Source organism: Phacochoerus africanus, chromosome 1 (genome assembly GCF_016906955.1).
Source record: "Phacochoerus africanus isolate WHEZ1 chromosome 1, ROS_Pafr_v1, whole genome shotgun sequence".
Lineage (NCBI taxonomy): Eukaryota > Metazoa > Chordata > Mammalia > Artiodactyla > Suidae > Phacochoerus > Phacochoerus africanus.
The window spans coordinates 29,217,012-29,241,594 of record NC_062544.1 but is presented as its reverse complement, the minus strand read 5'-3'; the positions used below and the strand labels follow the sequence as shown (position 1 = coordinate 29,241,594).

The window sequence follows — 24,583 nt, the reverse complement described above, 5'->3', positions numbered from 1 at the left end:
ACTCTGGACTGTCTGCTGTGTCCTGAGATAGAAAGTACCTGTCAGATAGGAGGTTCCCATGGAGATAGGAAGTTATCAAGAGGGAGGACACTGCACTAGTCATCCTCTTTTTCTACTCCTTACGGAACCCAGAAGACTGGCACAAACAAATATATTGTCAAATACATGTGGTATTGAACTGTTCCCATTCTGCAGAGAAAAACAGTCTTTATTTTTTTTTTTAGGTCAGCAGCTCCAGGGTTAACTGATTTTCCTCTAACGTTAAATCCTCTGATCACTACCATACCCCAAATCACAGCCAAATAAATGTGGATTGATTTTAATTAATTAATTAATTAATTAATTTTATTTTTTTGTCTTTTTTTTTGCTATTTCTTGGGCCGCTCCCGTGGCATATAGAGATTCCCAGGCTAGGGGTCTAATCGGAGCCATAGGCACCGGCCTAAGCCAGAGCCATAGCAACTCGGGATCCGAGCCGCGTCTGCAACCCACACCACAGCCCACGGCAACGCCGGATCCTTAACCCACTGAGCAAGGGCAGGGACCGAACCCACAACCTCATGGTTCCTAGCCGGATTTGTTAACCACTGCGCCTTGACGGGAACTCCTGGATTGATTTTAAAAGGAAGAGAGGGACAAGGGGGGACGGTAGAGGAGGTGGGGGGAGGGGAGAAAGATGGGGGAGGGGAAGGGATGAGTGGGAGCAGGCGGTGGGGGAGGAGGATTTTATTCGGGAATGGGACACAGCTTCAAACTGAAATGGGTACATCAGAGGGGAGCCAGAAATAGCACTCTTTTCTCAAGCATGAATGCTATTTTGCCTAATCTAAAAAGAGATTTTTTGGCCACGCAAACCTCCCTTTCTGTGCCTGCTTCACTCAGATGTAGGTACAGCTGACTTCATCGACTGCGGAAACCTAACCAGCGGTAGAATGGACTACGTTTGGGACTCTGTCAGGTTAATCGCGACAGAAATCAGGCTACAAGGTCAAATGCTGAAGCAAAACAAAACAGATGTCGGGTGTGGCACAGGCAGGTGCTATGAGGTGCTCCAAGAGGGCAGGCAGGCAGGAGGGAGGGTTCCTTTCAGCTAACAGGTAACATTCCTGAGAGCTCCCCGCCCCCAAGCCTGATCATGGAGATGCTCCGTAAACATGTCACCTCTTCCCACCTCTGAGTTTACAAACCCAGCCAATGATCATCGAATTTAACCTGCTTTCATGAACATCAGGATTTGCCTGCTAATCTCAATACTGGCCAGATTCCAGACCTTCCCTACAACGTGGTTTTCCTATTTACTCCTTTCGGCAGTAGTACTAGTAACGAACCTCACAGATGATACAGGCGTTCTAGGTATTTACATTTGACCGGAACCTTACGCGAGCCTTCATATCTGGGACCATTAGATCAGGTTTGACCAAACTGGATCTGTGACATATGCTGTATGTCTTGCTCTTGCGTTTTCTTTCACTTAATGTGTTCAGAATTACATATTTGCAGCTTTCCTTGGTTTGTGTGTGTTCATGCCCTTTAAAAATACTGATGTCCATGAGGACCAGAATCATTTCTATTTTGTTCATCACACAGTTCCTAGGCAGAGGATACAACATGGCACTGATACAGTGCATGGCACATGGCAGATAAACACTTATTAAATGAATGAATGAATGTGGCTGGATTAAATGTCTCTTGGCTCCTGTCAACAGAAAGACTCTCAGGCTCCATATCATCAGAGGGTCCTTGGCTGCCTGACCCCAAGTAGGCAATACTTTGTGAACTGGCTGGTCATGCCAACATGGTGTTGGAACCCCAGATCTGACCTCCAGGGTGGCTGCAGGTCCTCTGTGTGCCTGGCTGGGACCAGGGGATGCTTGGTCATGGGGTGATCTCAGGTTGAAAGTCTACAGGTCCACCATGGAGCTTACTTGACCACTACCCCAGGAATGACCCAGCTTGGCAAGGGCATCTCCGATTCTGGCAGGCAGGCCTGCACCTCTGGCAGCCTGAATCACATGTGCTCCGCACACAGAGAGCCAGGTAGCAGGCAAGAAAGTATATCCGCCCACCCACTCACCCCCAACCCCGAGGTGTGACCCTGAGGTCAGGGAGACATGCAGTTTTGAGAAAGGGGGCCACAGGCAATAATGTTGGAGCTAGGCAATAATGATCTGTCCCTAAATGCACAGTCACAGCAGGTGCTGGGCAATGAGGGGGCCAGAGCAGGCCTCTGGGAGACACTGGAGAAAGCTCTCCCCCGCAGCACATATTCTGGACTCTGGGCCCCAAACCAGTCCTCGGGGCAGCCTTCCTATGAAAGGACGTCTCCTGTGGGCTTCCTAGAACCCATCTGCTGCCCCGTCCCCCTGCTCCATCAACTGCAGCCACGCTCACCCCCAGCCGGCCTGTCCCTACCTCCAATCCTATGAACTATTGCTTCTTCCCCAGGTCCCTCTCCCCTCAGGCCTGAGGAGAGCTGCTCCTTCTTGTTATTTAGATCTCAGCTCAAAAGCTGCACCACCACCCAGAAGCCTTCCCTGACCACCTACTGATCTGGACCCCAAATGGTTTTGTTTTTTGTTTTTTGTCTTTTTGCTATTTCTTGGGCCGCTCCCGCGGCACATGGAGGTTCCCAGGCTAGGGGTAGAATCAGAGTTGTAGTCGCCGGCCACAGCAACTTGGGATCCGAGCCGCATCTGCAACCTACACCACAGCTCACGGCAACGCCGGATCATTAACCCACTGAGCAAGGGCAGGGATTGAACCCGCAACCTCATGGTTCCTAGTCGGATCAGTTAACCACTGCGCCACGACGGGAACTCCTGGACCCCAAATGGTTTTGATCTTGACTTGACTTACTTGTTTCTTTGCTTATTTGGTCACAGCTTCAAGAACTGAGACCAGACCATCTCCCCCCACCCCCCACTTTTTCTTTTTCAGCCACACCTGTGGCATATGGAAGTTCCTGGGCCAGGGATCGAATCTGAGCCTCAGCTGTGACCTAGGCCACAGCTGCAGCATCATCAGATCCTTAACCCACTGTGCCACAGTGGGAACTCCCCTTTCCTTAACCTCTTATTTACTCTTTTAGCCCAAACCCCAGCACAGGGCAGCACATAGAAGGCACTCAATAAATAGTTATGAGAATGGATGAGTGAGCAACTGAGTGAATGCACATGTTCAGTTATATAGCAAGGACCAGCCCAGCTTCCTGGGGTCCATTCCATGCCAAGCCTGTTCAGTAGTGTAACCAATCCCAAGATCCATGGACGGTGAGGTGGAAGCTCTTGAGAAGAGTCTCCCTGTTGCCAGGATGGGCTCCAGGTCCAGGGAAAGCTTCGTTAAGTTGGTATTTTTACTGAGCATTGACTATACGGCCAGCACACATGCAGGCCTTTGTTTAATTCACAGCCATCCTGAGTGGTCACCATGGTGATTCCCGAGTCTGAGATAAGGAGACACGCTTGAGGGTGTTAAGCAACTTGCCCAAGGTCTCTTGGCCATGAAGTCATGGAGCACGCTTCGCCTGGCCGTGGAGACCCGGGGCTCAAAACCTCGCTTGCCGACACATCTCCATGTCAGTCTGCAAGCTCAAGCTGGGGGAGGTGGCGTGGGCAGATGAGGCAGAAAAAACAACTCTGAATAAAGCTGTTCCGATTCCTTCACCCAATAAGCACCTGCCGGGCCCTTGCTCTGTGGGGGTCCCAAGGCCAAGGGCTGGGGACACAGAGCCCTGAGGCTGAGCTCCACCCTCCTGCAGCTCAAGGACACCCACGTTGCCTGAGTCACCCATCATAGTGGTCTTCTAGAAAGTTTTTTCTTAATTAAGGGTAATTAAAATTCCTCCGGTTTTTGAGGATTTCTTAAAATTCCTTTAGGGGGACTTGGGGGGAGGGTCAGTGATGGAATGTGGAGTGAGTACTAGTGTCTGAATTCAGGGGAGACACCTGAGGTGGTTGGGGCGGGGTGGGGGGGGTAGGGCTGGCCTCCCAGGGCTTGCCCCAAGCGTGGAGCCATTTCCTCCCCAAAGTCTGAATTCCCAGCTCTCCAGCCCTGAGCTCTGCACCCTGGCGGAGGACCAGAGGGCACTGGTGTGGGGAAAAGTGCGCGCTCAGCATTTGGTAGCAGGTCTTGGAATACAGGCACCAGGACCTCTGCTGAAACACTGGCATTTTTCAATGTGAGGCCTGTAGTTTGTCCTCCCTCTCCCTCTCCCGCATTCATTCATTCCTGCCATGCTGTGCATGCTCCCTTCCTCCCACCTCAGAGCCCATTGTCATTCTGCTGGCATTTCAGCCCACTGCAGGCATAGCGAGGCTCCCTCTTCCAGATTTCTCTGTCAAATCGCTTCCAAGGACAAAGCCGTTAGGAGCGAGATTTGGTAACTAGCTTTTTAATTTCATGGCCAGAGGTTGTCAGGACAGTGCAGAGAAAATTGCCAACGATTCGGCGAGTGGCCCATGAATCTGGGGCAGGGCAGTAGAGAACAAGGGAGCACTTCAGCTGGGGTGGGGGTGTTGGCAGCCGCTCGGATGAGAAAGTTCTCTTCCTCCAAATTTCTTTGATTCCAATCCCGTGCTAATTTAAAAGATTGCTTCAGCAATTTTTCACTCTCCCTCAATAAAGTGCTTCAGACGGCTGAGAATGGAAAGGAGAAGGGCAACTCCAGGGAGCCTTCTCTAGGGGAATAAGGACTGGTTGCTCACAGGCTGCTATAAAATGGGGGCTGCTAATTTAAGGGAGAGGTGTCATACTCTCAAATTCTTTTCGCATCCTTGGATGACAGCATAAGCAGATCCCCAGATGAAGGCACAATTTCAGAGAGAAAAGATGTGCATCTCAACCCCAAGCTCAGCCACAGAGTTGCCAGAGTGGCTGTGTGGCTGTGGGTTGGTGGCCCACCCTCCCTGAACTCTGAAAAACGGAGAGGACTGAATAAAACGACCCCTAATATACTTTCCCGCCTCTATGCGTCTTTGCCTTTACCAAGCCCAACAGGAATCTTGTCATCACCTCAAGTCTGAGGTCTCTGGTCTCTTGAGGAGAATCTCAGATGGGTCTGAACTATAAGGACTGGTCTGTGATGTCCCTGGAGGTGAGTGACAGAATGGTATTTAACCCCATCCATCACACCAACCAAGATTCCCCAGCCAGATATACTCAGGCAAGTTAACACCAAGAATAATGTGGTGAGCTTGCACTGGGGTTTTGTTTTATGGTTCCCAGAACTCTCTCAAACATATTCTCTTTCAAATACGTTCCTCATAACCACCCTATAAGTGAGGTTCTATCACTTGCCCCATTTTACAGATAGGGAAAGTAAGGTTCACATGCCCAAAGGCTGACCAAGACTGATCAGAGCTCCAGCTCAGCACCCACTGGCTTGTTCTGGCCTCAGATGGAACTAAGATCGCTGCTAGAGCAGCAGCTCATGCAAGGGAAAGAAGTCAGGCACATCTTGCCAGTTCCTTCCCTCTGGCTCCTAGTCCCCACGCAGCCCCACACTGCCTTCTAACTGGCTGTATGCATCCACGCTCTTAGTTGCATCATCATAAACGAACTCTGGGTGATTTAAAATGAAAGTGCATTTATTGAGCCACTCACAGATTAGACAGGAAGGCTGGAGAACTAGGCTTAGAAAGTAGGCAAGAGAAAAGGGAGGTCACACAGCCAGAACCACAGCCCATACTCTAGAGACAGAACAAGCCCAACAATGTCACTACTGCAGCTGCTGCAAATGTAGAGCCCATGGCGCTACCACTGCAGTGTGCTCCCCACTGGCTTTGGCCATACGCCTACCCCTGAGCTGCAAGGGGGACTGGGAAAGTGGGTGCCTGGCGTTTTCATTTATAGGAAGGTCCTGCCTCCCAACAAATCTCAGAGGGTGGAGGTCACCCACCAAATAGGAAGGGCGTTGTGAGGTCAGGCAACTAAGCAGACAGTAGGTATATACTATTAGTCAGGTTAGGCTAAGTAATGCTGTGATAATAACAATAAGAAACACCCTACGTTTGAGTGGCTTTAAAACATCAAAGATTTATTTCTTGTTCATTCTACAGGCCCATCAGGGGTCATCTCGGGCTCTGGTCCAGGTCCACCCAGAAACCAGGCTGATGGAGTATCCACCATCATTGCCCAATGTCACCATGGCAGACAGAAAAAGAAATCTGCAGCAGCCATGAAAGGCTCTAGTCCAGAAGTGACATCACTTCTCCTCATGGCTCACTGGCTGGAACTAGTCGTTGGGCCCTGCTTTGGGGCCAGCAGGTACAACTCTGCCTTGGGCCTAGAAGGCAGAGAGCTGGGAATATCTGGTGAGTAGAATTAATGAGGCCCACAGTCTATTATTACACGGAGCTTGCTAACCAGAGCCTTTCTAGAGAGGCAAGAGGAGAAAAAGGCACTGAAATGGAGGTAGGGGATCTGAGTTTCATTCTGAGTTTCATAGTGGGACCTGTACATTCCTCTAGCACCCTCGGGGATGGAGGAAACCCCCAGTTTGGTCACAGAAGGTAGTCCATTCACACTGTGGCAGCAGCAAATGCTGAGAGCACAGCCCATCAATGAAGCACTGATGGGGTGGAAGTAACCAGAGCCATGAGCCAAGCCCAGCCTCCTGGAGCTCAGGCAGGCAGGCTGCCTCGTCCTGCTCATAGGATCCTTAGCCTTTGCACTGTCTCCCCAGAAAGATGGGCACTTCACAGTAGACCTAGGATCCATCTGGAAATAAACTCTCTATGGGCAGCAGGAGCTGAGCTATCTGGTGTGTCCGTAGGCCTCTTGGGCCCATATTCTGTTTCAGCTGCAGCAAAGTGACAGGCCAGGCTGAGTCCCAGGAAAACACAGGAGAGCGAGGCACCATGAGTAAGGGTTTGCCTGTACCTGGGAGGGGCCTCACACACCCCAGGTCTGACTGGCTCCCAGGCCTTCCTAAAGCTGTAATGTTGACACTTCCAAAGAAGTGAGAACAACTACAGGTACCATTGTGCCAGATGACTAACAGACTAAACATTTAAGCTTCCTTCAAAACCCAGCCCAGGGAAGAGTACAGGTGTAACTTCTGAGATGATGGATTTCATAGATACAGCACAGACCACTAGTTTCCCAACATATATTTGCCACTTCTTCTTAATAATATGAACACCAATTTTTCACCAGAAGTTGTACCAGAAAGGTCCAACTACACTTCCCAGCCTTCCCCACAGCCCCCTAGGGCCTGGATCTCCTGGATCAAGAGGTAGAGCTCTCAAAATGGCAGAGGAGACTGGGAGCCTGAAGGGCATGGAAGGCCAAAGAATCAAGGTGCTGAGTTTCACAGGAAAATCCATAAACTAAAAGAATGCAGTAGAGGCAGGAGCTCCAAAGCAGAGGTGACCATGGAGAAGTTGTGGAAATTATGGAGAGGGTCAGGCCTGGCCTTCTGTAGGACCCTGCATGACACTGAGGAGCGAGGATGGTGGGGAAGGAGGGAGCAGTCTTCGCCAGATCTCAAAGGGCAGGGGCGCCCTAGCCATCATCTGTCATGTGAGATGACTCCCATAGCCTCCTCATCCGTCTCCCTGTGCCCAGCTTCACTGGGTCCAATCACACTCTGTGCTGTCCCAGAGAAATCATCATCAATTTTGCATCTAATGCTGTTCCCACCCTATCAAAAACCCATCGTCTCCACTCCAAGGTCAAGTTCAAACTCTGAAATGGAAGTATTCAAGGTCCCGGCTTTTTTCATCAACTGCATCTCTTGCTGGTCCCCACACCACCCAAAATACATACCCTGCAACCCCACACAACCCACAGGGCTTGCAAACCTTTTCAGAGTATATGCACCCACACCTCTTTAAGACTCTGGGCCTTTGCTCAAGCTGTACCCTCTGCCTGAGACCCTGAGCTTCTTTCTTCTTGACCTACTTAACCAGGAAAGGTCCTTTAATGGCAACAGAAAGGAATTCCGGTGGGTTTAAGCAGTAAAGGTGTGCAGTAAAGTATATGGAGTGGCTCCCAGAATCCCTGGGAAGGCCAGAGATCCAGGTTTGGAAACGACACCCCAAATCACAACACTGGACATTCCATGGAGATTCTACTGCCCCAGTGCTGGGGCAGAACAGCATCAAGCGGTTCTGACGTTGCCTGTGCAGTACCAGACACCCCTGCGGACCCCACAGGGCCCCTCTGAAGGCTGGACACTGGCCTCCCCTTGTTATAGAACTTGCTTCTTCACACGCCACCTGCAGTGTCAAGGGCCAGAATGGCCTCTCATGGTTGGAGTCAAGGCCACATATTTGGGAAGCTGGGAAATCAAGTCTGTGGGCCCCCAGGTAGAAGAGGTCTCCCCATCCTGCCAAGACTCATAAGCTAGGGCCCCACCTCTATGTCCACTCACTTGGGACCCCAGGAAGACAGACTGGCCACTGTCTCACATTGTGCTGGTTCTCACGGCAGAAGAAAGGAGAATACTTGGAGAGTCTCATGTTGGTACTTAAATGTCCTGGCCCAGAAGTGACACAAGTCACTTCTGTTCACAACTCACTGGCCAGAACCAGTAACATGGCCCCCCATTAACCCTTGGAGTGTTGGTTCAGGACTTCTGCATCCCCATGCTACAATAGGAAGGGCAGTGCTTCCATCAGCAAGGCAAAGCTCTCCAGACGTCCTCAGCTTCTATCTTCCTGGCCAGAACTGGTTACCTTTAGCAACAGAGAAATCTAGGGAAGTATATACTTTACAGGGTGCACTGAAGCCCCAAACTAAACTGGGTTCTTTGATGAAGAAGGGTAATGGATACCAGGTAGGGAACTAGAAGTAGATGAGTTGATATGTGTGTCACTGAAGTATAAGAGACGGCATTGGAAATCTGAAGACGAAGGCAAAGGACAGACCATACCCCGGCAGTAAGAGCATGGAGGCCTTGACTGTGAACTTGGTTTCACCGAGCCCACCCATTTAAGGACTGGCTGAATGATTTCCTATGTCATCACAAGATTAAAACTAGGAAATTAATTAAATATGCATTAACTCTGGATACATATTCATCAAGATTTCTGAGGACATTAGGATGTTGTATCGAGACCATATTATTAGCTATTAGCTATTGAGTGCCTACTATGACGGCTTCGGCATATATATCATCTCCACGTTTCACGACAACCAATGGTAGGTATTAATATCCTTATTTTACAGGTGAGCAAACCAAGGCTCAGACTGGTTCATAAATTGTTCTAGGTCACAAAGATGATGAGCAGAGGTGCTGGATCCAAGGCCAACCCAGATTCCAAACTTCCCATTCTTTTCTCTACATTATTGTAGGTTGCCTCTTTCACTAAGCTTCCTTTAATAATAATAATTCAAAATAAAAACACCACAGCATGAAATGTTATCTAAGATGCATATTCAGTGGGAGAGGCGATGGTCCTATTGATTGGTGCTCAGGACTCCTGCTCATCAAAGCCCTGTTTCCTTTTTTTTTTTGTCTTTTTTGGTATTTCTTGGGCTGCTCCTGCGGCATATGGAGGTTCCCAGGCTAGGGGTCTAATCGGAGCTGTGGCCGCCAGCCTACGCCAGAGCCAGAGCCACGTCCGCAACCTACACCACAGCTCACGGCAACGCCGGATCGCCAACCCACTGAGCAAGGGCAGGGACCGAACCCGCAACCTCATGGTTCCTAGTCGGATTCGTTAACCACTGCGCCACGACGGGAACTCCCAAAGCCCTGTTTTCTGAATGTGTATTTGGATTCAATCTGTCTTAGAGATACTGGAAAACATCACAAAGAGACAAACAAGAAGCAGCCGAGACCCCTCCGTGCAGAGGTAGCCAATATAGTACAGACAGGCAATCTCGAGTAATGCTGGACATTGTTCATTAAGAAATGAACACCTGTCCAACCTAAGAATTAGTAAGGCTCTTTGGATGAAGAGAGGGAAGCAAGGAGAAAAGGGGCCATGCCATGAACATGAATAAGAACAAAACAATCTGTCTACCCCAAGTGGGTGTGGTGTCTAAACACAGCCCTGGGCTCAGCCACAAGGCTCTGGAATGCTCTAGCTTTAAGGAACCAGGTCTTGGATTAGAAGTGGGAGGTTACCAAGGCAACTCACAGATTGACGTCTAACCTTGGCGCCTGCTCCCAGCCCCAGGTTCCTAATCGGGTTTAGTCCTACATGAGGGACAGCTCATGAGCTTGCACCTGACCCCTCTGTATATATGGTCAATATATAATCGATATGTTAACTTATTCTGCTATTTGGTGGAGGGCAGCAGCAAAAACCTTAAATGGCCTGATCCTATACTTAGAAGAGCAAATTGCCTACTTATTCATTCATTATTTTTCATCCATCCATCATATATTTACCTGTATACACCAGGCACTGTTCTAGGTGCTGGGGCCATGATGAACGAAATAGACAATCCTTTCCTTCATGGAATTTAAAAGTTAGTGGGGGAGACAAGTGGTTAACCAAATAACTATTCCTCCAAGCATAAACTTGTGACTGTACTATGTTATGAACATTTGATGAGGACGACAAATTATGCTAAATGGGCTGCCAGAAGAGCCTCAGCCTCTCCAATATTTTGAGGAACTGAGGCTTGGAGAGGCGATGCAACTTTCCCAAAGTCACAAGACCCCAAAGTGATGAAGCTGGGATTCCAATCCAGCACCAGCGGATACAAAAAGCCCACATGCTTCACTACTTTTTCACATCTCCCTTGGCAAACTATGAGTCTCATGTCCAGTTTCTACCCTTTCTCTTTTGAGATCTGGGTTTGGCCTTGCGGGGGTCCCATCCTCTCATGCAGTCTTTGACATAAAATATTCCAGCACCTAATACATACAATTCACCGGACTCGGGCAACTTGTTACAGGCAAATTTTAACACTGAGAGCCAATGATTGTTTTTTTCCTAAGGGATATCTGAAAATGAGATTACTACCTAAGCCAAAATTAAAACAATAGTCTGCGTAGAAATGTTTAAGGGTCCTGGATTATTAATACAGCAATGGCGCTCCCTGGTGACAATTTTGGTGGATTACATTTTCCTTGACTTGCAGGAGGCGTGCCCTTTCAAATAGTGAAAGCTTCCTATTGCAAATTTGTGTGAATAACAAGCCTCCACTAGTCTTGATCACCTTCACTCCTTATTCTCCTGTCCCCACCAAAATATATTTATATCAATTCCAGAGGCAAGGTCACAGATATGGGGTACAGCTTCTTTTCATAGTTGAAAGTTCTAGCAAACAAGACACAAGGACCCCATGAGATTGCCAAAGGGTTAACCATTTGCTGCCAATCTCTGGGATCAATTACCCAGTTGGATTAATGATGGATTAATCCATCTTCTCCTGCTCTCTTTTCTGAAAGTGGTGGCTACAAATGACACCCCCCCACACACAGACACACACGCTACCTCTCTCCCCACCCCCCCACCCCCATCCCATGACTATAGGAAATAGACAAAAATTTACACATCCACTTTTCAGCTAGGGATTGTGCTATGAGGTGGGGACACAGTGATGAACAATGAGCTGTGGTCCCGGCTTTAAAGCTTACACTGTAGCAGGGGAATCAAGTGGCCGGTTAGCCTAAAAATTATTCATTTTCGATTATAATCATTGGTATAAGAAAGAAGCTCTGAGAGTCTACATCAGTGAGACAAAACCAAATTAGGTTAGAGGGTTAGAAAAGTTTTCCCTGAAGAAAGAGAGGAAGATGTGCTGTGCCAAAATGGAGAAGAGACTGGTAGAAGTGATCAGGGAGCTTGGAGAAGAATAAACACCGGGTCCTTGCAGCCTGAATCCAGCCTCTCCTGGGGCTAAAGATGAGTGATAAGTGTGGGGTCAATTAGGAGGAAGAGTCATTAGGTCATCTCCAGGATGGTGAAGTATTAAGAGAGAATGTTGGTCATTAACTTAACCTTTGAGGAAGATTGAGCTCGAGTTAAAGGATGAACACCTGGATATTCATTTTGAGGGTTACACTTTCTTAAATAATAAATCGTGAAATGGAAAGCATCCCAGATCTGTATCTATTATGCCTCTTCCCAGGAGCCAAGGATATTGAAGAATTTATTATTTATATCCTCATCCACTGCTTATATAAGACGAGGAAATAATAGCAAACAGAATTGCCAGGATCCAGGCAGGAATTTTCAACAGGGGACAAAAGGCTGAAAGGAAAAGAGGATGCAGTGGCAGCTCCAATGGTGAATTGTGGCTCCAAAAAAAAAAGAAAAGAAAAGATAAATTAGGAAGAAGCCTTACCTAGAGTATGAGGCCTGCTAGCTTTCAGGATGTAGTACACCTTAGGTTAAACATCACCAAGATTTGGATTCAGGAAACCTGAGTTCAAACCCTCCTCTTCCACCTGTAGCTTTGTGATTAGGGCAATAAACTAACTCTGTGTCTCAGTTTCTTCACCTGTAAAATAGCAAAAATAATATCTGCTTTTTAGATTGTGTGTGTAAAGTATTTAGCATCATGCCTGGAATATTTAAATTACTCAATATTAGTTTGTTATTATTACTGACAATATTTAATATCTGGAAGGAAATACACATAAAATAGAGAATCAGGGAGACATTTCCACCGCACATTTTCCGGTTATTTTTCAATTTTCGAAAATAGTATGAATTTCTATTAAAATCAGAACGGACGGGGGATGAAACCCCATACGTTTTTAAATAAAAGAAATCTGACTAGTCCACTGCTTCCCACATTTCCCGGGCCATATTGTTCAAGGGTGCGGGAATACATGTTAAAAACACAGATTCCTAGGCCCCGACCCAGAAACACTGAATGAGAATCTCTAAGGGACAAACCTGTTATTCTACACTTTCAATCAGCCTGGCAGACACTTCTTATACTCAGGCACTTTGGGGACGTGCTGATTTAGAACCAGGTGGCAGTAACCGGGCGAGAAGAGTCAGCCCAGGCTGCAGCAATCGCGAGGGCCTAAGCCTTCAAGTCCCGTACTGCCTCGCAAACTGGAGATGGCATTCTGGAGGCTTCCGGGAGTTGTAGTTTTCTTTGGCCAGCCTTCTGCGTATAAGAAAGCCGGCGCTGACTGCAGGTAAACCTCCCGCCCCACAATGCAAAGGTCAGCGGCGACGTCATCCGAAGAGCGCCCGGAATGGGGAGGGCGATTTCTGCCGCCTTTCCCTCCGCCGCCGCTGCCTCCCAACGTGCCGGCGCCACCCCTCCCGCCGCCGCCGCTCCCACCCTCGCCGCCGCCGCCGCCGCCGCCGCCGCCGCCTTCTCTGGCCCCTCTGCCACCTGTACCCGACCCAGGCCCTCTGTCCCTGAGAGGAGGCTGTGTTCGGTCTCCTTCCTGGGCCAGGGGCACAGCCATGGCGGACGGTGGCGGCGGCAGCGGGGGCACCGGTGCGGTGGGCGGCGGCGGCTCGGGCCAGGCCTCGGCGGGGGCGGCGACCGGCGCGACGGGGGCTGGTGGAAGCGGCGGCCCCATCAACCCGGCTTCGCTGCCTCCCGGCGACCCGCAGCTCATCGCTCTCATCGTGGAGCAGCTCAAGAGCCGGGGCTTGTTTGACAGTTTCCGCCGGGACTGCCTGGCCGACGTGGACACTAAGGTAGCTGAGGCGCCTGGGCTAACGGGGGCCGGGTGGGCTGGGCGTGAGGCCATCGGGGTTGCAGCTTCACTTTTCCAAAGCAGAATAAAAGGTACCTTAAAAGCCTCAGCAGCGAGGAGACTGCTTGGGGCAGTACAGCAAGCTTTCTGAGGGATGCCCACGTGGATTCAGCTCCCAACCCCATAACAATTCTGTGCGACTTAGGCCAGTTGCTACTCTGAATTTGGGGATGCAATACCGGTTTTCCATCCTAGACCCTGTCTTTCCCAAGATGGGATCCCTTTAAGCCTCTCGGTAACAAATCTCAATATGTTAAGAACAGCGATGAGAGCCAAGTGAGTAAGCCTGAATGGTTTGAACGCACAGTCGTCAGCCTATAATAGTTATTTGTACCCTTTCCAGGTCAGTGCAGACTTCAGTATGCATTTAATTAAGGTACATTATTGTAGACTAACACCTGTGTTTTGGCCTTTATCATTGATTAAAAGGGACTTGGTGCTACTTTAGATCCTAATGGCATAGGTCAACCTGCTAGAGTAACAATGCTGTTTCTCACTTTGCCTTTTTGCCAAGGTTCATGTGTAGTCAGTGAAGTCATTTGTGTTAAGTGTCAGACGTATGATAGTTGCTGAAACGTTCATTTTTTCCCTTTTCAGAAGCTTCTCTAACAAGAGTTATAGGTGTAGATATAGAAGCTCTCTTACTGAATGGGTTCTTCTGGGGAGGTGATTTCTCCTGTTTGAGCCTAGTGTGGAAATATTTTGCCCACCTCACAAAAAAATTGCGGGCTAAAAACTGGGCCTTAAAGATAGGGAAGGACCTAGTCCGTTTACCCATTAAACATTTATTGGCGGGGTTTGTGGATACAGGAACAAGCAAAGCTTGTATTCTAAAGTAGAAAACTGACACATAGACCGGCTAGTAAAGATAGTAAGTGGTGTATACTGTTAATTCTCCATGATTTAAAAACTCAAGCAGGGAGTTTCATGTCTTCATGAGCTCAGCAGTTAACGAACCCAACTAGGATCCAAGAGGATGTGGGTTTGATCCCTGGCCTTGCTCAGTGGATTAAGGATCCAGCAGTGCCGTGAGCCATGGTGTAGGCCGGCAGATGTAGTTTCAATTCGACCCCTAGCCTGGGAACTTAACCACGCCACAGGTGCGGCCCTAAAGAGGAAAAAAAAGAAAAACAAAAAAACAAACAAAAAAAACCACTCAAGGAGAAGTGCTATCCTTGAAATGAGTTTTTCCTTACTTTAGAGTCCCAGGTACATATTGACAGAGCTTTCACCTTTCCCAGCACTGACTGTTCTCAACTTCCCATTACATGTTGTTTGCTCATGTTTCTTATGCCTCATTAGGTTTTGTGTGGCTTAATATGTACATTTTTTAAAATCGTTACTGAGAATCTGCTGGGAGAGAGGGAATTGGAGCCTTCACCACTTACCACCTCAACTCTTTAGATGCTCCTCCCGATAGTCACCAGGTGGTTTTAATTCTTGAACATAGTGTGTTTTCAGGCACATCTTATTGAGTCCTTTGTTGCTTTAATCCCACAGTTCTCCAAGTGTGGTCCTTGGTTTGTCACCGGAGAACTTGTTAGATATACATATTGTTAGGCTGCACCCCAGATTGCTGACATATTTAAGGGAAGGTGCACTGACGATGTCTGTAATTACTTTGCAATGCATCCAAAATATAAGTAAACAGAACAAGTGATAGGTGAAGAAAGAAAGTACAATACAATGTTAGTGGCAGGCACATGAGATCCTTTTGCTTCATGACCTGAAGGGATTGTTCTGTATTGTCAAGGTCTATTAAGGTTTGGTGGTAACATTAGCTGTCTTTTGTCCTTTTCAGTGAACAGTTCCTATCTATAACTGGGTGAGTTCTTTTGAATAGTAGAAAGTATGATATCAGGATTCATGGTTACAAGTGACAAAGGTAATTCTAACCCCTGTAAGCAAAGGGGAGAATCTGTTGACTCATGGGATCTAAGGAAAAATAGAATGAACACATTACCAGAAAGGTAGGGGCGCTCTGGAACCAGGGATGCTCCACTAGGGCTTCCTTTCAGCTCTGTTCTTTGTAATTCTAACTGCTACTGCAGAGCAGAGTCATCCATTTGGTTGCTGGCATCTCTTGGTTGCCTCTTACAGCTTCTTCCTCTAGAAACAACTCCCAGTTCAAAAAATCCCAGGGAATGTCTGCATGTCTAAACATGGGTCAGACTCCCATCCCTGTGACCAGGAGAACATGGTACCCGCTGCCCTACTCTTGTGAAGAAGGGAAGATGGTTACCAGGAAAAAGGAGTTGCTAGGCAGATAGGACATGGGCATCTGTGAATTTTATTCCTCACCATCTCCCTTCCTTCCTCTTTCCAGGTTTAGTGGAGAGTCTTTGTTTGTGAGTCATGGCTTTTAGAAAGAGCCCACTCATGGAGTTGGGGCCTACTGATTCCTTTGTCAATCTCATTTACCTGGCTGTTAGCAAACTTTTTCCACAGTAACACCACAAAAGAACCCAAATCTCGGCGGCTTATAACAAGTATTTGTTCTTAGGCTGATGGAATCACAAGTCAGCTGAAATTCAGTTGTTCTAGATAGGCTTGGTGGCTCAGCTGTAGGCAGCCTGGACTAGGGGTCCAAGCTGTGGGTTGGGGTTAGGAGTGTTGTACATGTACCTGTCCTAGGTCCCAGGCTAAAGGGACAGGGGGTGCAGAGGACATACACTTATCAGAAAATCACCAGAGTACAAGTCAAGGCAGATGACACAACCACATTTTGGACCTCTTATCGCTGCGACTCCATCAGCCAGAGCAAATCACACTGCTCAACACAACATCGCTGGGGTGGGAAGGATTCCGGAGTGAAGTGTGAAACACCTGGTTTGGAGAAGAGCGGCTGATAGTGCCAGAAGATCTTGGCGCCTCAGAACATGCATTCCTTGTGTTTGCATGGATTCCTTGTGTTTATCAAGTTCCTTTCTGGTTTTTGTTCTCCTGATCCCAGTTGGGTCTTGAACATTTGAGACCAGTAAGTACCTCTCAGGCTCCTTTGGGGACTTGACTTTTGCTTCCTTTCAGCCTTTCCCACTGTCCATAGGCTTTGACTTTGGTCTGCATTTGGGAGTCATGCTGAGGTCTGGGTGGCCCTTCATTTTATGCTGAGGACCTACCTGGTTAAGCAGGGCAGTTAATACTTGTTTTACAGATGGAAATACCTGAGACTCAGAGGTTGGCTGACTGTTAAGTCCTGAGAGCTCGTAAGCAGCGGAGCTGGGCTAGAGCCCATTTCCTTCAATTTGGAAGGTGTTTTGAAAAGTAAGTAGGGTCAAAAAATTGTGCCCACCCACCATAAAGTAGGCACACGTGATGGTCGTTACTTCATGCTCTGCCACGCTGCACGGTGATCATGGACACAGTGGAATTGTTTTTAAGGACTTGAAATTCTGTGTTGCTATGAAAAGCAATGTTCTGAATGACTAATTTCCAAAACTTTGGTTCATGTAAGTCCTGACCTTGCCCCTTCTTTTTACTATTTTAGCCAGCTTACCAAAACCTGAGGCAGAAAGTGGATAATTTTGTGTCAACACACCTGGACAAGCAGGAATGGAATCCTACGATGAACAAAAACCAGTTGCGAAATGGTCTGCGGCAGAGTGTGGTTCAGTAAGTAAGCAGAATTGAGAGCGAAAGGCAGTCATCACAGGCATGGCACACAGGAAGGCCGAGGCAAGTCACTGCTGGTCAAGGTATACGACACACAAGTTGCAGCAGACCCTTCCTTTATTAAAATTAAGACTGAAGTAAGCCAAAAACTCAATTGAAATTCTTTCTTCCTACATAGGCCTCCCATGTGCATCTCTACTGGGAAGGATGTTCCACATGAGGACACATTTCATGCTCTTTGACATTTTCCGTAGAGTCTGAACATACACTGGAGTTCATACCAACATATCAATGCTTGGGTCTTGGGCAAGCATAGGTGGATCTTTATTCTCACAAGTCAGCGTACATTATGCAAGTTCTCTGAATCCATCTGGCCCCTGTAAAGTGTACTGGCAGCTTCCAGGAAGGCATGGAGTCTTACTAAAGTATGGCCTTCACAGAAGCAAACTGAACCTTAGTTAATGAGGTGCTACTGTCACGGGGCACAGAAGTGGAGGTAGCTCATGGAGTCTGATGTCCTAAGATAAGATTTTTCTAATCTCTTCAGAATCCTTTTTTGCTCTTAATATGCTTATGTGCAGACTTTCTTGATCTACTAATTCCTGAAATATCTAAAAGCTTGTGAGGCCTTCTTTAAAACAGAAATATCAAGGAACTGTTGAGTGGGGAAAAAAGAAATAGCCAATATCAAAAAGATAACATGGGGCATGATTTCATTTATATAACATTTGTGAACCACTGTAATTATAGAGATGGAGTAGATTAGTGATTCCCGGGGCTTGGGGCTGGGAGGGGGGCGGGTATGAGTGTGCCTAGAAAGAGGTAGCGTGAAGCGGGTGTGGGACAGGTGAGTACCTTAATCGTGGTGGTTACCTGAGGCTACTCATGTTCAAGTTGCACAGAGCTCCCCACACAGAGGCACATGAGTGCAGCTGTCACTGAGACGTAAATGAGGTCAGGATTGTACCTGTGCTGGTTTTTCCCCCTTTTTTGGGAAGTATAATTGACATACAGCATATTTATTTCAGGTATGATTAGTTTGAAACATACCAATTTGATATTTGTATGTATTTTGAAATGATCACCACAGTGAGTCTAGTTAACATCCATCAGCACACAGAGTTATAGAATTTTTCCTTTTTCCTATGTCCCGGTTTTGATACTGTACTGCAGTTGTACAGAATGCAAACATTAGAGGTGCCTGGGTAAAGAGTACATGGACCTCCCTGTGTATTTCTTTGCAACTGTCTATGACTATATAATTTCAAAATAAAAAGGTTTTAAAAATAGAAAAAGGTGTTTATTAGCAATCTGACACTTTCATGATGGTTGGTGAAATCTGAATCTTTTTAAACTAAAATTTGTAAATGCTCTTGGGGCTAGGAAACAAGCATGCTACCACAGGAAGCCCAGTACCTTGTCATTCTGAATTCATTACTCAGTGCCTTTCTGTTTCTCTAGGGAGCAGACTGTGGCACAGGGATCCTTCAGAAAGAAGGGGACAGTAGCTGCCACTTACTGAGCAACTACTTCATGGCTGGCATTGGTCCTTATTTGTTGCTAATCCTTAACACAAAAAAATATTTCTTCTTAAGCTTAAGTAACAGAGCAGAGGAAACTTTTAGCTACATGATATTTGTTCATTTCCTCTTCTGTTTTAGACTCCTAATAAGATTGTTTCCTCCAAACACTCTTAAAATCTCCAGGAGAGGAAGCTATACTCTTGGTACTTTGTTTTCCTTGATCAGGCTTTTCTCCCCCAGAAAAGACCCCTGTGACTCAAACCCTGGCAGCAGGGTGGTGGAGGCAGGAAGCCAATGGCTTGTGACTAAGGAGGGGTGGCTCTGCTTCCCCACTGACCCATGTCCTGCTGCTGACCTTGCTGGGTGCCACGGCGCTCATCTCTAAGGGCACACGCTGTCTACTGGGCTCTGCCTGGAAGTGCCCCTCTACTCTCATGGCAGCCTGTGTACATGTAGGCCTCCTCTTGCTAAGCTGTCAGTTAGCGCTGGATCTAGGGAGCATTTGATTCACCACTCAACCTAACCAGTCCAGAGCCTGCTTCTCGTTTCTCTTAAGTTGTTTCCCTGGCTGTACCCTGACACACCATTTGCCCCATTACTGCAGGACCTACTTTTACCTCAGCAAACTTTTGAATGGCCTAAGAACTCAAGTCTGAAGGAAAGTAGGTAAAACCTGTCTACCACGTTTGTAACAGTATTTGAATATTGTAAGCCTTTAAAAAGAACAGTTTAGTTTGACCTGCACTTAACAGGTCAGTTAACTAAACAATTAACTAGACAAATGAATTTGGACTATTTTTTCCAAACTCTTCAAATGTGATTTGTTTCCTGTGACCATAATCTTCCTCACCACCCACCCTTGGTATTGGAATATAGGCATTTTGACTAATATATGCTCTTCAGAAAGGATTGGGGTTGTATTTTAGCCCTTTAGGAGCTGAGAACCAGTCTGTTTCTAGTCTGTGTACTTGTTTGCTTCCAAGTGGCCTAGTGTGTGTAACAGTGGTCCAGCTGAAGGCATTGTTGAATCGCTGGTGAAGCTGTACACGTTCCCAGCCCTGACTGAGCTGTGCTGCGTAAGCCTAAGAGGCAGTAGGCAGGTTGCTGCTGGAGGCTGCTTCTCCTGCCTTGACTCCTGGGAGGACAGATGTTGGAGGAAATGGAGTCAGGCGGGAGGCTTTGCTGGTGCCATTGAGGTTTTCAGCCTCCCTGTGCCATCGGTTCTTTCCTACCAAGTCTTTGTTCTTTGTTCTTTGTCTTTGGGATAGTTTTGTTCTGTTCTTTTGTACAAGGTTGGGGTGGAGTGGAGGTTAAATAATGGAACGATCTGTTTGTCTCCTCAAGGTCAGGGATGTTGGAAGCTGGAGTGGACAGAATTATTTCCCAGGTGGTGGATCCCAAACTAAACCACATCTTCAGGCCACAGATAGAACGAGCAATTCATGAGTTCCTGGCGGCCCAGAAAAAAGAAGCTGTGCCAGCACCCCCTCCAGAGCCTGAAAGCCAGGACCCTCCAGCTCCATCCCAGGATGCCTCCTAAGGTCCAGTATCCATCTTTTGTCCAGGAGCATTCACCTCTGGCTTGTAGATATAGAAAATGGATAGAAAAGGGGTAAGCCATTACTGAGGATCATGTTTCTTATCTATTCAGAAAAGTTTTTACTGCAAATGGACTTCATTTTGTCATGAGTTGTTTTTTACTAAGAACTAATTAGTAGCATTTTCCTGTGTCAGTGAGTTGTATGATTTTCTGTGTCAACAGAGCTGAACATTTAAGCTATGAATAGATGCTTCATTAGAAACCAGCTGGGATGATTGGTGTGCAGAAGGCAAATTCAGATGAAAATCTTGTTGTTCTGAAATTGCTTACATAAGTCTCTCCCCTGGACATGAGTTAACTTGGGTTTACAATTTGAATATAAAAAAAATCAAGCTGTGCATTCTAAAGCAGCATCCTAAATGGGCTTGGAGTCTGCATTGTGCACTGCTGGGTTGCCTTGTATTTAGTAAGGATTTCAATTTACCACCATCAGTTATCATGGGATTCTTCTGTTGTGAGCACTCTTTTTTTTTTCTTTCTCCCCATTACATTTGAAATGATAAAAATCAGCTGTAGATGTACAACACAGTGCTTTTTGCAGGGGTTGGGAGACATTAATAAACATAAGCAGTGATTACTAAGTAAGCAGTGGTTGGTTTCTAGCCATTGTTGGTAACCATTAGGGAGTGCCTTATCCCCTCATTCTACCCTGGGGCTCTTTTTATGAGATTCTTCAAGGTGTCTGTTATTTTTGATAAATAAGATAAGTATCAGTGAGTGAACAAAACAAGAATATCAGGCTTGTGTGTGGCACTCAAGAGAGAAATTCTCTTTGTGCCTATATTAGAGGACCTCAGTTCCATTTTGGAGTGTAAAGCATTCATTTCAGTCTTTCTAGTTTAATTTCAATTCCTTTTAGCACATAAACATAACACAAAACTAACATTTTGATATGATTATTTTTTCTTTTTAGAATATGCCTCACACATTTTGGAAGCTCCACTAAATTAGTGGTGAAGACCTGGATTCAGTGACATAAGAGTACGACTTTAGAGTGAAGACAGGCCAAGGTCATCACTGACGTCAAGATCCAACCTGGACTGTGGGGCAGTGCCCAGACAGAATAGGGAGCAAGTGTAGCAGTAGGAAAGTTGACACGTGTGCCCCCACAGTGTGCTGCCATCTGGCCAGTTTGTCTAAGCTGATGACACCCAGTAGACACTACAGATATATTAAGAAACACTACGTCAACCTGGGGTTGTCCTGAAACAAACCTTTATACTTGAACTTGGAGACTGCGTGTGGATTTTAGGGTTTGTGCGTGGGGATAAGCAAACCTTACCAATGAAGGAACGGATCTAGTCCCAAGATGCAATTTCAAAGAATGACAGTAACGGTTAGTCAGGAGTGGGCATTTGACAGTGCTTATTTGATAGTGTTTCTCAGAGTTGCAAGTTAGAGTGTATAAGCCTTTAGCATCAAGGAGCTTTGAGACTGCTGCGACCCTCTCTCGTACGTGACTCTTGTAGCTTCAGTTCCCTTTCCCCGGTAAGCGGTGTCAAAACGCGGACCCTAGAAATCATGGAGAAATGCAGGCTTAGGTGGAAGGAAAAACTTCTGCAGGTGCTCTGTGCAGGGCTTGCTTCTTCCTATCCTGCAAAGGCTAGTGAGTCCTAAGTGTGTGTATTTGATTCTCATGTATGTGTTTTTTAGAAGGTGAATAATCAATAAGTGGCTTAAGTTTTGTAATAAAACCATTTGATACTCTTACTCTGAAGCTTCAAATCATTCTTAGACTCCAGGTGTGCAGGGAAACCTTTTTCCTCGGCCTGCGTGCCATTCCTGTGTACAGCACATGACACGATGACATTGAAGGATTGGTAGACACACCTTGGAATGACCATCATGGGTGTGGCCGGAAGTGGGCGAGACCTTCCTCGCTTCCCCTGACCATTGCTGATGCTGGTCTTTAGTCGTGGGCAGTCTGCTCTGTCAGTGTTTCTCTCAAACTTGGGAGTTTGCAGAAGTATCACCAGAATCAAAGTACATATTCTGATTCCGAAGCTCTAGGAGGACCTGAGAGTATTTCTGATGAGTTCCACAGGACCCCCAGCATTTTGCATCCCAAGCTTTAGAGGATAGCAACACCGACTTCAAACCAAGAGTCTTTGGTTTTTAGTTGAGTCTCCTACTGGATATTGTTACTCAAATTTTAACCTTAATGTTTAAATGTTCACCTTTCCCATCAATACCCATAATTTAGGGCTGCACTTCCATGGCTAGCAAAAGGTTTGGACAGCATGTATCCTTATTTTAAAGCAAGCCAGCCACATGTTTAGGGCAGGTAGCGGTTCCTTCTAAAGGGTGTTCTTCCAGGTGAAAAAGGTTGCTGTCCTCTTCGGTTGGGGATTTAACAGGCAAGTCCTTAGTGCCCAGAAAAGGGCCCCTCCAGTCCTCTTCACTCCACTGATAGGTAAACATGGAATGACCAGTCTTACCAGTCCTATGCTTTGCAAAGAAGCTTCTCAGTCTAGTATCCCCTCTTCAAGACCCCTCTTCAAGGCCTTCAAGGTGAAGTTCGTTCCCTGGGAAGCCTCTGCTCCAGGAGAGAGGTCTCAGCAGAGCCTCTTTCCGTCAATCCAGCCAAAGTCCTGCCCCTCTAACACTGACCTCAACCCAGTGACAGAGGGCAGAATAGAGCAACCCAGAGAAGGCCTCATCCTTCTGCCCCCAAACGCCCAAGGGACCATGTTGTATATGCTTTCTGGCAGATAGTTTTTGGTCCATCTCTGTTCTCTTTCCATTACTAGAGAAGCTTGTACCAGTTGATAAGAAACGTCCTGATTTTCACAAAGTGTTAAATACGCCAAGTTAACCAAGGAGTTTTGTTCTTCATTTTAGCCACTATTCTATCCACTAAGAGTCACTGTAGACTAGAGATAATTTTTTCAAATGAAATCATCAGATTACAGAAGTAACCAGACCCATCGCTACTGCAGGGACAGAGGACTGCCTTTGACTCTCAGCTGAGCCAGACTGAAATGAAAGTAGAGCCCATGTCCCCTGGAGTAAGTGTAGTTAGATCGAGGCCAGGAAAGTGAGACCAGACAAACAACCCAAGGAGAGGCTGGTAAAACGACAGCCAGCTGTGGCCCCAACCATAAGAACCGGCCGCTCACCAAGCCTATCTGCATTCTTGACGGAGTCCTCAGGCTTGGGTATCAGATTAGGCAGGCAGAACCTAGAAAAATCTTGTGTGTTCTGAGGTAAAGAATTTCCCTGAGGAAGATCAGGCCACCAAAAATATCTCACCCCAAACACTTGGCTATATTCATTCCTAAACAGGAAACTAGTTGCCCTGGACCTCAAAGCTTCTCCCTGGAGTTGGAAAAACCACTGCCATTTGCAAAAGCCTCATGAAGCACAGAACTGACCTCAGTAAGACATCAACAAATATGACCAACCTTTAGAAACCATCAAAGCCTGAGAGTTGCGATCACAGAAGAACCCCACGCTCGCTTTCGTAGTCCACTTCTTTCGCCTGGAGCAGCATCTACAATTGCTGCTGGAGACGGTTGCTCCCAGCATGTCTCCAGGTACCAGTCTAAATGCTCAACTGGTGTTGCCAGACCAAGAGGTCCACCCAGTCATGATGATTTAACTCTTTTTTTTTTCTTTTTAGGGCCACACCCGCAGCATATGGAAATTCCCAGGCTAGGCGCTGAATCAGAACTGCAGCTGCCGGCCTACACCACAGCCACAGCAACGCAGAGTCTGCACCACAACTGTGACCTACACTGCAGCTTATGGCAGCACCAGATCCTTAACCCACTGAGCAAGGCCAGGGATTGAACCTGAGTCCTCAGGGATACTGGGTTCAGTCAGGTTCATTACCACTGAGCCACAATGGGAACTCCTCTCTTTTTTTTTTCCTCCACTTACAGAAGTTTGTGACTCTTAGGTCACATTTTCAGGCACTGTTTTATCCTATTTCTGCCATTTACTCTTAGCTTCTATGTACTCCCAAGGGGCTGTAGAGGTCCATGCATTCTGTGTCACTCACTAGTGCTGTGGACTGAATAAATACTAGCAGGTTCATTATAGCAGGGCTTCTCTGAGCATAATCAACCGACCAGCAGCAGCATCACCCTGGAATTAGATGTGCAGCCCCAACCCCAGACCTATTGATTCAGAGACTTGGAGAGGGGGCCAACAAGCCTTCCAGATGATTCTGACACACACTAAAAATCATTTTCACTTTAGGAAACCTTTTTG

General features: G+C 46.9%; 1 protein-coding gene and 1 long non-coding RNA gene across 7 annotated transcripts in view; one reads left to right on the top strand and one right to left on the bottom strand.

Annotated features, from left to right (window-relative positions):
- LOC125133023 (uncharacterized) overlaps positions 1-13,018 on the bottom strand; it is a 220,050-nt gene extending 207,032 nt beyond the window's left edge. The window contains exons 1-2 of one of the 5 annotated variants that reach the window (XR_007136404.1): positions 12,807-13,018; positions 12,250-12,405 (exon numbers count right to left, since the gene is read on the bottom strand). This is a non-coding gene — a long non-coding RNA (uncharacterized LOC125133023). The remainder of the gene's footprint in view (positions 1-12,249; positions 12,406-12,806) is intronic. The other 4 variants (XR_007136398.1, XR_007136416.1, XR_007136424.1 and 1 more) reach the window with 4 other exon arrangements.
- A 111-nt stretch (positions 13,019-13,129) lies between these two features.
- On the top strand, positions 13,130-22,078 carry BOD1 (biorientation of chromosomes in cell division 1). 2 transcript variants are annotated; one of them, XM_047790824.1, is made up of 4 exons: positions 13,130-13,574; positions 17,121-17,245; positions 20,113-20,309; positions 21,282-22,078. In XM_047790824.1, the coding sequence occupies exons 1-3, from the start codon at positions 13,335-13,337 to the stop codon at positions 20,306-20,308; spliced, it is 561 nt and encodes a 186-aa protein (XP_047646780.1). In that variant the 5' UTR covers positions 13,130-13,334; the 3' UTR covers position 20,309; positions 21,282-22,078. The 2 variants fall into 2 exon arrangements, with proteins under 2 accessions (XP_047646780.1, XP_047646869.1); XM_047790913.1 differs by having other exon boundaries at positions 20,113-20,380.
- Positions 22,079-24,583: the final 2,505 nt, after the last annotated feature.